The sequence below is a fragment of the Marmota marmota genome, unplaced genomic scaffold (assembly GCF_001458135.2).
Source record: "Marmota marmota marmota unplaced genomic scaffold, marMar, whole genome shotgun sequence".
NCBI lineage: Eukaryota > Metazoa > Chordata > Mammalia > Rodentia > Sciuridae > Marmota > Marmota marmota.
The window spans coordinates 1,505,070-1,517,838 of NW_026000137.1; the positions used below are offsets into that span (position 1 = coordinate 1,505,070).

The 12,769-nt window shown below is 44.4% G+C and overlaps 1 protein-coding gene across 1 annotated transcript in view; it reads left to right on the forward strand.

The window, feature by feature from the left end:
* The window catches only part of Paxip1 (PAX interacting protein 1), a 49,974-nt gene that overhangs the window by 3,138 nt on the left and 34,067 nt on the right, over positions 1-12,769 (forward strand). Inside the window, exons 2-4 of the mRNA XM_048785399.1 lie at positions 2,601-2,735; positions 7,629-7,672; positions 9,745-9,808. Coding sequence (XP_048641356.1) covers positions 2,601-2,735; positions 7,629-7,672; positions 9,745-9,808 — 243 coding nt within the window. The remainder of the gene's footprint in view (positions 1-2,600; positions 2,736-7,628; positions 7,673-9,744; positions 9,809-12,769) is intronic.

The window sequence follows — 12,769 nt, forward strand, 5'->3', positions numbered from 1 at the left end:
GGGGACAGGCCGCCTCCCGGGTGACCGCGGGTCCTGCGCGGGCTGGGAGCGCTCCCTGCAGGGGCTGGCCTTCCTGTTCTCCGATTTTCCTAACTGGGTGAATTGCACAGTAAACCTGGGAAATACCCTGGTAATACTACAGTAAGCATTTAATTTTCCCACGCCTAGGGATGGTGTGGGTTTTCCTAAGCGGTTCATCAGTTTAACCACCCTCCGCGGGAGGAATGCACCTTAGTTTGGACTCTTCAGGTCAAATCTTCAAAACATTTCCTTTCCTAAAACTGTACAGTTGTGCTGCCTTGGGTGTCACATCTCAGCTCTGAGCTTGAAGGATTGGGAATGCCTGGGCGATCAGAACACAGGCACAGGAGGTGGATACTGACCTGCAACAGATAAATTTGGGTATTGTAGAAGGAATTGTGGAAGGCTGATTATCTTGGCCTTCCAGAGACTTGTATCTTAGTAACCAAACTCTTTTCCATTGTGACTTCAGGGTGCAGAGACTTCTAGCTTTGTGTTTAAAGACTTAAACAGGTCTCAAACAGGTCTCGGTGGTCAAAGTGAGTTCTTGAACAGGGTGCCTTTTTCTTCTCATATTTGTAATTTCCGCCTTTTCCCCTCCACTACCCACTGTTCTTTGCTCTCCCTCCTGCTCCTCAAGGACTTTGCCTCTTACAGGGGGCTTGACCCAAATGTTTCTTGAAGCCAGGAACAAGCTGAATGGGAGTATGTGTTCAACTATGAATTAAATCTAAATACTTAAAAATTTCTTTGGCAAACCACTTTAACAGTATATATATGTATAAAAAAGTTTAGAGCCCAACATCCATTCTCTGAATGTTGTAAGTGTAGATGCAAAAAGTGCATAAGTGATGAATATCTGTGAGCCACACATAGGTGTCGGGTCAGTTAGGATCACCATGGGGAGGAATAAGCCGCAGCACAGTGGTGCACTGCTGAAAGGTGAACACATTTCTCCACTGGGCGTTTGGGAGAGGATATCACTGAAATGTGGCTAAGTAGAGTCTTGAGATAAATGGAAATTAAGAGGGCTAGAGGTGACTTTCATGGGGAATAAAAGTGCTAGGGATTGAAGGCATTTATGTACATGCAATACATCAAGATGACCACTGTCTAGAAAAGAGCAAAAAAAGATAATTCTTGTCATGTGGAGGTTAATAATGTGGATTTTGGGAAGAAGCTACTAGATTCGGTGTCCAAAAAGCTCATGAAAACAGTTTTCAGTAGAGTCTTGGTAGAAGCACCAGGTCTGCAGGGAGTTGAATGAATAGGAAGTAAGAAGTGAACACAGAAAATTTTTCAGGAAAAGGAAGCAGAGAAGGGGCCCGAGAGGGGTCTGTTGCAGGCATGAGTATTTCATGTAAGTATGGCAGGTGCAGGGGATGTGATATTAAAGATCTATTGGTGGCCAGTAACTAAGAAGGGTTCCCCTTGTGGGTTAATTTAGCTGTCAATACCATGTCATTTCGTATTTGGTGCACACTCTCAGTTCGTGATCTCCTTGACCCTCACCATTCCTGGCTCTGTTGATGCTGCTCTCCTTTGATACTGTTGTTATTGCCACTGATCCTGAAGTGTCATCAGCAGTTGACCTCCAGTTCACTGCCCACACTTTGCACTCTGGGGGATCTCATTCTCAGAGCTTTGACTGCCATGTGTTTAACATGCTGTACTCTGTCCTGGGAGATCAAATCTCTTTCTAGATGTAACTGGAAGCATCTTGCCAAGTGTCTCACGTGGCACCAAAGAACAGTATCACTGCCCCCAAATTGAAGGCCATGCTGTAACTCCTTACTCCTGTGTTTCTGATGCATTCCTCAGGGAGTGGTGCCAGCGCTCCCCAGCATTTCTATCTTGCCTTTCCCTTATGCTTGCAGCCCTTCCAGTCACTGGGTAATTCTCTCATATCTTCCTGCTTCCTATTGCTAATGGCATCCTTTAATGAAGTTGCCTGCCTCTTCACCTGGGTTAGTGCAGTTGTCTTAATTGGACTCCTGTCTGGTTATGCAGCCAGCCCCAATCTCTTCTCAGGCCGAGACTCATCTTAAGATCTGAGTGTGTTGCTTTCCTGCTTGTCCTTCAGTGAATGAGAGACAAGACTGTGCATAACGCTTAGTAAGAGACCCTTTAAAGTCTGATCTGAGTTCACCTGACCAATGCCTTGAACATAGTGCCCTCCCCAGCATGTATGTTTGCCTGGCTGGCACCTGTAAATTCATAAGAATTCTCCTGGGTCTCCTCCAGAAACTTTCCTAATTGTGGTGCAAATGTCCATCCCAGACTTCTAGGCTGGGGACTTGGGAGGAGTGTTCTCCATGGCCCCATCTCAGCAGCGACTTCTGTGTCCTGTCTTGAGGATACGCCATGCCTAATAGCTGGCTTGCAATGTCTTGTGTCACTTAGTGGATCATGATTTGCTGCTTTTTATTGTTCCCAAACATTTCCTTGGCATATTAGAGTAAAGCTACTAACTATGTAGGATAGGTAGTATACTTTTATTAAAAATTTCCAGTAATTATTTACACAAATCAGGAGTATATATAGTGTTTCCATTTTAATTTGTGTTTTTGTTTTGCTAGGTTATTCAGCTTCTTAAGGCTGGAAAAGCCAAGGAGGTCTCTTACAATGCCCTAGCCTCACACATAATTTCAGAGGACGGGGACAATCCCGAGGTTGGAGAAGCTCGAGAAGTCTTTGACTTACCTGTTGTAAAGGTGAGTAGAAATCTGATTTTATGTCTTTTCCTCATGTGACTTGAAAGCAGTAGGTTGGCATTTCAGTGTAGCTCTTTTTAGAGTTCCCTGAAGTTCTGCTGAAGATGGGAAGTTGCCAGATTAGTAAAGCCCTTAACAGCTCAGTAACCTGCCTTAGTTTTGTGCCTTTTAGTTCTCTCATGATATAGCAGGGTTCTGTATGAGTAATTCTAGGTCTGTCACAGTTCCTGTGCTACCACTGCCTGGACACTGCCAGCCAAAGAAATTTGTCCTAGCAGTTGGATCTGTTGTCGGGAATCAGGTGGGTATTTGCATTATTGTAGGAAAGTGTATTTGATTCCCAAAGCAGGCGAATCTCGGGAGGAGGTAGCCTGGAACAGGGTTGCTCTCCTTCCTTGGGGTGGCAAATGGTCCTGATTTCCAGCTGACCCATTGGTTGTGCCATTTAACTAGTGTGACAATGGTTACAATGGCCATTAGTTATACTGTGCACTTGGTGGCCATCTAGACTGCTGTCAACTTGACCTGTGGGTAGTTTATTATAAAAAGTGGGACTTTGGTGGATAAGTTGTTCAGATTCTGTTGATCTACATACTGTGCTGTCTGCTTTAGCCAACAAGTGACTGCAATTAAATGTGTTCTCAAATTTGTTAATTTCGTAATAATCTTTTCTATTATGTTTGTTTTAAAATAGTTCTACACCGTCATGTTTTTCCTCTGCATGCAGTTACTTTGCTTTAATAAAAAAAAAAAAAACAGTCAATATTGAAGTTATTGTGGTTTAATAATGCTAGAATTAGGAGTTAGGAAAGATGGCCACAGAGATGCTGTCTGGCTGCTGGGAAGTGGTGACATCACTGTATCCAGGGTCTGAAACTGCTGTGCCGACTAAAGACTTGACTTTTGAAAATAAACCTGAAAGTGGGTTTATCTCAAGAAGAGGTTTTCATGAACCACACTGTCAAGCTGCTCAGTCAGAGTGATTGTGGATTGGCAGTGATAAATGCAGTGGTCATATTCGCATAGCACGCATGTCTTATTATGTCTGCTTGGCCCACTCTGAAGACTAATGGTCACCAGGTTTCCTGGTCCTTTCACCTGATGCCACTTTGTCTCCAGGGACTAGGCTGTGAACAGGGCAACCTCTTCGTTCCCTTCTGTACTTCATTTCACCTTCCTGCTGTTGAGAGCCACAGCCGAAGGGGCCCCAGCAAACTTCCAGCTGCCGGCTGCGGCCCCAGCAACATCTAGCTGATTGGCTCCTCCGCCCCAGCAACATCTAGCTGATTGGCTCCTCTGCGGTGATGCTCATTGGGCTGTTTCCCTGCCCTTTCAGACCACGGAGCTGCTCATTGGGGGACTTTTTTGGCTCCGCCCACGTGACCCAGCCAATCGGCCTCAAGAGCAGGAGGATTGTGGGAGGTGGAGAGAAGCTGGTGTGGGAGAGAGAGGCTTGTGGAAAGCCGGTGGTGGCAGTTGAGGCTCTGAGGGTTTTTCCTGAGAGGCTGTTTTGTTTGGTGTGTGTGGTTCTAAAAATAAAGTTAGTTTCTTTTGACGAGTGGCTCCTGATTGTGCCCAGCCAGACTGCGGCACCTGCTAACTTTCTCAGAGGCCTTGTACTGTTTCTAAAGATTTGTACTTTGCATACCTTAATGCAGATTTCATATGAAAGGTTAATCTTATTAACACATTTTTGGGGTTGGAGTCACTGTTGGTAGACCAGCAACATCAGTGTTGTTAGACCTGTCTGATCCCTAACCCATTTTTGGCATAAATACTTTATGGCATCCCTTTTATTATCCAGAAATGAAATTTACATGTAAGATAACATCATATGGCGGACAGTGTAACTCAGTGATAGAGCCATGCACAGCATGCCTGGGTCCCATGTGTAGTCCCAGCACCAAAACCAAACATAAAATGCACAAGCTGAAATGGAAAGGAGAAGTCAAAAGAGAATGATTGACAAGCGTGCATTTCCACTTGTAAACACTTGTGCACAACCACGTGGGAGGATGCAGTGAAGCTGTCAGATCTGATGTCTGTAGGATCACAGCATGTGACTTTTGCCCGTGCAGAACCAGCCTCCTAGCCTGCAAGCCGAATTTGCAGCTGTGAGGTGACATTTCAGAATGGTGGTCAGTCCTTGGTAAAGTTGCAGGCTAAGCCAAGCAGTCTGTTTCCATTTCATACAGTAGTTGTATTCCTGGGAAAGTCAGTAGATAATGAGGCTGCATCAAATACCCAGGACCTCCGCAGTGTTAAGTCGGCTTCTGCAGTTACTGCCGTGTGCTAGTGCAGTGTGTCATGTCCCTGCTCCGCTGCCCAGTGGCCATAGTCCTTTAAGACGAATGCTCTTCCATCTGCACCTGGTTAGCCTTCCAGCCCACTTGTCTGTGGTAGCACCTGCACTGTCCAGGGCCTGTCATATTGCATTGCATGCACCCTGAGAGGACTTTTCAGGGTGGGTCCCCAGTTGTTGCCCTTCAGGGCAGTGTGGGAGACTTTGTGTTCCTAGTCCGACCAGGTCTTTCTTAGTGGCTTCTGCTCCTGATGGTTGAGTCTAAAATCAGCTACCAAAGATAGGCCTGGCTCTTAAGGGGCATACCCTTGGCCTTTACCTGGATATTCAGTTAGATGGTGCACTTTACAAATACAGCATCCTTGTGCACAGTAACAATTTATCTATCATTGTTGAATTTTATAGGTGTTTAAAGTTCAGTATTTTAAGCACAAGAACTTCTGAAATGATTTTCTAAGTAACAGTGTTTTTCTCAGTGGCCTTGAAACATCACTGGAAATGTTGATTATGCTGACTTGTAGTGGGCTTATTTTTGTATATTGTTATTTGCTCTTGGGATAAATTCTCCTTACTACTTTGCTGTTATAGTTCTCCATTTCTGCTGTAACATAGTGTCCTGCTTTTTAACTTTGCATTATTCTACATAGATAACCTGAGCTGCAGGCCCCAGGTGATTCTCTTCCGTCTGCCTGGACTAGACTTCATGCTAGCTACACCTGCAGTCTTCAAACTGGGAAAGCCTGGCCTGTTCCCTGGGGAGGCATTTCAGGGTGTGTGATGCAAGGATGGCCATAAGGCTGTGTTTCCACACCGGTCCTTCCGAGAGCTGCCTGAGAGCTTGCCTGTGGTCACAGAGCTCCTCTGCCCTTGGCAGGAAGGATCGTCCTTCACTCATCCTAACCTTCACACAGTGCATTGTTCAGGCTCTGGAAACCTTCCTGGGTGCCAGACGAGGGCAGCTGGCAATGTGGATCCACGGAACTCTCCTGTGGGGCCCAGTCATGGCTCCTAGCTCCAGGGGCTTCTGGTGTCACTGCTGAGAATGAATATGAACGCAGGCTGTTGACGCCAGCCCAGCACTGGACTTCAGCTGGACTTCCCTAGGATTATCAAAACAGGAAAGGTGTTTTCTTAGATAAGCACCTGGACAGAAACATTAAGGGCTGTCTTTCTAATATAGCGCATTTTATCCAATAAGTTAAAAATTTTGGTGAAATTATCAAATCATTATGAAATAATTAGTGCAAGTACAACCAATATTTTGTAAAGTGTTTTATATTTTTGTCTTTTTACAGAAAATAGGCTTAAACTTTTAGAAGAATTATAGATGTCACCTAAATAATGCTGTGGGGGCTCTCTGGGGTCTGAAACTCATTAAGGTTAACTTGATAAAAGTAGCTTGAAGAGCCAGTGTGATGGCACAGACCTGTAATCCCAGCTACCTGGAAGGGTGAGGCAAGAGCATCATAAGTTGTAGGCCAACTTGGGCAACTTAGAGCCACCCCTGACTCAAAATAGAAAGTAAAAAGGCCTAGGGATGAAGTTCAGTGGTAGAGCATCCCTGGTTCAATCCCCAGTATCAAGAAGAAAATAGCTCCAGAATCATTAGCTTGAAATACAGGTTGTATGAATGGGGCAGAGACTGCATTTCTCTTGTTCATTGTTGTCCCCTTAGTGCCTTGCACCATCTCAGCACAAAATAGATGTGAAATACATATCTGATGACTGCATTGATGGATGAGTGATGAGTCTATAAGTGTCCCACTCAGCTGAAGTTTCTGGAAGTCATCTGCCTAAATGGGGGCATCAGTATATTTTTAGCTTGTGACTTTTTAAAATAGAGCTATGAGGATAATGATTAGTATAACTTTAAAAATTAAATATAGAGATATGAGATGAAATAATTTTCTAAGAATATAAAATACCTAAAAAGGTAATAATTCATCTATTTTATGTTTAGTGTCTGTTTTGAAATTCATAAGATTACCATGCAGCTAGAAATAATTTTTATGGCTTATAAACATTATATCTTGGCTTTATTTAAAAAATAGAATTGTCACTGGGGTTGTGGCTCAGTGGTGAGTGCTTACCTAGCATGTGCGAGGCACTGGGTTCAATCCCTGGCACCATATAAAAAAATAAATAAATAAAATAAAGGTATTGTGTCCATCCACAACTAAGAAAATATTTTTTAAAAATTTGAATTTGGACTTGATTGAGCCCAGATTCAAAAAGGGATGTATGAGGCCCTGACAGTACCTCGCATGAGACTGAGGCGAGGGAGGGGTAGGTAGCAATCCCATCCCTTTGGTTCTTAAGTCTGTTTTCATAAGTTTGTGGACCTAAAATTTAAATGTCTCTGCATGATACTTTTAAAAAGTATGATGGTGCTTCATCTGGATTTGAGGTTCGGGTTTGGGTATAATCCTTGTGAGGTTTCTCAGTCAGTCACTTGAGTGCCCATAGTTATTTCTCAATGTTATTTCTGGATGTTTTATAATCAGTCACAATGTTCTTTTAATTTCTGCTGAAATGATGTCATTTTGATTACATATTGAAAACAGTTTTTGATTTAATCTTTTCTTTTTCAGCCTTCTTGGGTGACTTTGTCCGTACAGTGTGGAGCTCTTCTGCCGTATCCTTTTTTGAGGGGCGGGAAAGGGTTGCTCTGGTTTTAAGACAATTACTGAGTGAAATGTGGACTCGTTGCTTGGGACCAACTGTTCGTTTGTACCCTATCCCTGCTGTTTTCCATCCTGAATCAAATGTTATGTACTTGATCCTTGTCATTATCCATGTCAAAAGGGGACCAGCTGTGGCAAGCAGCTCTAGCTAGGACTGGGAAGCAGGAGTTGTAGTTCTTTTCAACTTTTGTGAAGCCTAGGCCGAGTATTTCTAGAATCCAAAGCCTACGTAAACCAGGTTGTGAGTGGTTCAGAGTGCTTGGGGACAGCAGGAGAGGCAGGTTCTGTTTTAAAGCATGCGTTGTTGGTCTTTCTAGTCACCGGAAGGGTTGTTCATTCGTGCACCATTTCAGCACCTGCTGCGCGTTGGCTGCTGTGAGTGGAGTGAGGTGATCCCTCGGTGCACCCTTGCATGCATGTGCTCCCCCGCAGCCGTTCTTGCATGCAACTGCTCCAGGCACTGTCAGGTGTCAGGAATGGGGCATCTGCTTATCCGCCCTTTACTCCCATGCATGGTGGCTTCTGTTTCACTCTGAAAGCAGGAAGCTTCCCTGGAGATTGGCTATAAGCAGAGCCTGATTGTGGAAGTCACTTCTTTGAAGAAGTCCTGATCTCAGGCTGTTAGTGTTGAGATTGGGCTTGGACAGGAGTTTGTCATGAACCCTGCTTGACTTTGCCTTTGTTACCTAGTAAATCAATGCACTTAGAAGGTATCATACAATGAGGATTTAGAGAGGGCCTAAAAGAAATGGAAAATATCCCTTTAAAAGCAGTTCTTCCAAGATTTTTCACCCAGTCTAGAGTTGAAGGAAATAAGTTCCTGTTTTTTTTTCCCTTTTTTCTCGTGTGTGTGTGTGTGTGTGTGTGTGTGTGTGTTATTTTGTTTTGTTTTGTTTTTTTAAAGCACAGGTTAAAAAAAAAAAAGGGACTGCAGGCCTGGCGGGAGTCTTTGAAGGTCAGCCAGTTTCCCTGAGGGGACTGTTTCCTCTGCACACCTGACTCCCTGGAGTTTGCAGATGCCCTCCACACCTTTCTGAGCTCTTGCCTGTCCTTAAGAAGCCTGAAGGACTGGAGAAGGGAACTGGCTTCTGGTTGACAGTGTGCTCTGAGGTTCCTGTGGTCCCCGTCTTGGAGCTGGGGCGTGCGGTTGATGTGGGGTGGGGTGGGGCTGAAGCCCTCCCCGCACTGCAGGTCCTCGACGGCCAGGGAGACTCAGCACTGTGAGATGGGCCCGTGGAGGAGACGTCAGGAACAGCGTGGTTTTGAGTCCTTGCTCTCCTGCACCGCTCTCAGGGGGAGCTTCGCTCCTCTGGGAAGAAGTACTCTGTTAGCCCGTTTTGAATTCTGGACGCTCCCACATTCAGAGACCGTCCTTCTGTTGAGTCAGGTAAAGTGCAGGCTCCTAGAGTCCCATGTGCCTCACGTGCAGCCTGATCTCAGGGTTGGTGAATAGTGACGTTCGGTAGCTGAGTTGAAGGAAGTTTAAGATCAGCTGTAGAACTAGGAAGGGTCTGGGGATTTCAGACTTCTCCTGAGAAAGGGGACTTGGCTGTCTTGCCAGAGTTCACGAGATGGTGGTGATAAAGCGCAGGCTGTCCTAGGAAGGAGATTTCTACCATGGAGTGGGAGCATTCACATCAGGGTTTCTTACTCTGCTTTTGAAATAATTGCAGTGCTGTGTGTGTGTGTGTGTGTGTGTGTGTGTTTTCACTTGTGGATGTGTAGATAACTGGCTATTGGAGGTGAAAATGTTTTCCCCATGAATGTGTTGTGCCCATTTTATTTATGATGTAAGTGGAGAGATTGGAGTTTAAAATGAACTGTACTGAAAATGGGTCACTTCCTTGTGTTTTACCTACTTCTACTTATTCCAGATTGCTCTGCACTCTCTTGTGGTCAGCTCAGGCCTGTGTCTTCTGAGTGGTGTCAATGGAGGGGGGAGCGGGCGAATGAGGGATGCGTGCTAGGGAGGCCCGGCCTACGCTCTTCCTACTGCATTTTAATCTTAATAACTATACAACAGAGTCAATGGATTTTCTCCAGAGTCATGTCAGATTTTTTTTGGAATCACTGCCTGCCTTTCTCAGGTAAGCTTGGTTACAGTTAGTCTTGTGTTCTTTACATATGATAGTTTTGAATGTTTACATGATTAGATTTACGACTTGTTAACCAGCTTTAGAGAATCCTTGTACTAAATTAACTGTGTGTCAGTATAAACTTCTGACACACTTAAATTATTTAAATATCTTGCCTGTAAAGATTCAAAGTTTTTTAAATTGAGTAAAACTTTTCTAATTTAAAGAAATACAAAGATTTAAAACTTGAATGTGAAAAATATTTAAAATGAAATTAAAAAATGACAAGGGAAATTCAGTCAGGACTATAGTTGAAGAATTTAAATAATCTGTATTTTCATATATAATAAAAAAATAGCCTATCAGGAAGGAGATTATTACAAAATAAACAGCAACATCATCAGGTGCTTCATGCCATGAAAACAAAGCAAAACAAAACAAAAATAACAAAGATTTAGCAGATGAGTCAGAGAAGTGATATACAACTTTATAGAGAGGAATCACAAGTAATAACCAAGTACTTGATACAGTTTCTGATTAAAGATGTGAACATTTTCATAGCAGTGAGATAAGAATTTTTGCTTATCGAGGTTGTAACAGTGTGCTTAGTTCTGGTGGGGACGCTGAGGACAGATTCTGTGGCTCCCTGCTGGCAGGGTGTAGGTCCCAGGGACACTGTCTGGAGAAGCCAGGTGGTGTCCGGAGCCTTGAGGCATTGCTACCTCTCCTCGCTCTTCTTTCCTTTAGCAGTCTGAGGTCTGGACAGATAGTGCATAAAGACGTTCATTGCTTATTTATAAGAGGGTAAAATTGGAAACACTCAGATCACCATTTGGAAATGATTAAGAAACCTACTGTATAGTACTTACACAGTAGTTTAGATATTTAGCAATTTTTAAATAAAATCTTATGAAAACATTAGAAGATACAGAAAATGTTTTAAATGGAAAAAAGCAGCAAATATCACAGGTATGTACAGTTTTAAACAACCAAGTAACATTGAGAAGAAATACCTGAAGGAGGGATGAAAATGTTCTTGGTGGTTATTCTGGAGAGCAAGAGAATTGGATATTTATGCTTCTTTATTGGAGTTTGTCCTAGTTCCCAGCTGTGAAAATCCGTTAAGCTATAATAAAAGCTATTGTTAAAAATTCAAGTTGGTATTACTTAAACTCACTTTCAAATGACATGGAACAGTGTATTTAGACTTAATGGTCATCATCCTGGTGAAGATGAAGTGGAAGTCCTCCCATGTCACTTCTCTGGCAGCCCTTGCTGGCCGCTGGCTGCTCTCGGGTGATGTTCTAAGGGGCATCTGTTGCTTCCTTCCCTGGCACACTCTAGGAAGGGCGAATCAGGGGTGCTGAGGGAGGAAGGGAGTCTGACTGCAGTCTCTCTGCGTGCCTTGGTGGTGGGGGTACTCATGTTGGGTTGTTGGCCAGCTTCCTCCTTTGATCTTGCTCTATTTGGAAATCCTTCTTACCTCTTTACTCCAGTTCTGCCCAGATCACACTTCTTATCAAGGCCTGCTGTCACGCTCCTTTCTAAACATATGCACGCACACCACGCCACCTCATCCAGCATACCATAGGAGTGTGTCATATACATTGTATCCCCACTTGTGTGTGTCATAACATTAAGGGTTACCAGACTAAAAATGTTCTGTAGTGCTAGACTCAGTTAACATTTAATAATATCTCATACCGAATGTAAAACACTGCAGTTGTCTTATAGGCACATGATCTGGTTTTATTTCCCCACGTCTACTCTGCTGAACCCACGTCACTAACCTACATCTCTGAAAAAGGCGCCCAGGGCTCCCTGCCCCACCCCAAGCCAGCATGGTCCACTTCCTGGTCCCTTTTCCACTGAGTCAGACACTTTCTGGAGAGGAGGCTCTGAGGCTCTGAGGCTCTGAACCTGAGCTGTCATAGAGGTCTGGGTGAAGATTAGTTGTGACTGGGTAAGAAAGTCTTACAGATGTAAGACAAAGATTTGGATCTTGATTAGCACATACAACACGGAACCTAGCAACAGAGGGGCCTTGGCAGGTCCCACTGAGTTGGGAATCCTGTGGGGCAAAGACAGAAGCCGTGACTTTAGATCGGATCTGTGCCAGGTCTCTGGTGGTTTCCTTCCCATGGAAATTAGGAGCTGGAGCTCTGCTGTGCATTGCTGATGGAAGAGAGAGGAGCCTGGTTTGTGAGAGAAGACGGTGATGTGGGTTTGAAAGGTGGAGCTGGGGGTAGGTGGGCTATCCAAACCTAGGACTTGGAGATGGTGTGGCATGAAGGGAATTCCCATAGCATCGTGCAGCGTGGAGCAGATGCCCAGGGTGGAACCGCTGGTGGCATGCACAGGGAGGAGGCCTTCTCACAGAAAGAATTTGGAAAATGAATGAAGAAGACCTTGGAGGAATAAGATATTGTTTTTAGAAGTCAAAAATGAAGTCAGACTTAATTGTTTTTATTGCTAAGAAATAGCAGTGTGCCAGATGAGGATGTAGAGCATGGATTTGTGGCAGACAGTTGCCCAGGGCCTTGTGTGTTCCCTCAGTCCTGTTTGTGGCCCAGGAGCAGACGAGAGAAAGGGTGCAGGCTAGTGAAGCATGCGTCTTGGTTGGCTCCGTCAGCGCCACTCAGCTCGGGCTGGTGGATCTTGGTTTCTAGGCTGTGGGACACCAGTGTAGTCAGCGCAGCCTCAGAGCTGGATTCCCAGCTGTGGCCAGATGGCCGAATGTCTGATCCTAAGATGTGGGGCAGGAGAGGGCCCTCCTATGGCTAGCTGAGCAGAGCTCTGCTCACAGCTTTTGGATGAAAGGCAGAGAGGGGAACTTAGCAAGGTCTTTGATATTCTGTACCCTCTCAGCAAATTCATTAGGTGAGAAGTCAGAATTCAGAATCAGTAGATCTTCATGGGTCCCTCCCTGTACTTATTATAATTTGTAACTTACTGTGCTGAACTGAAATTCCT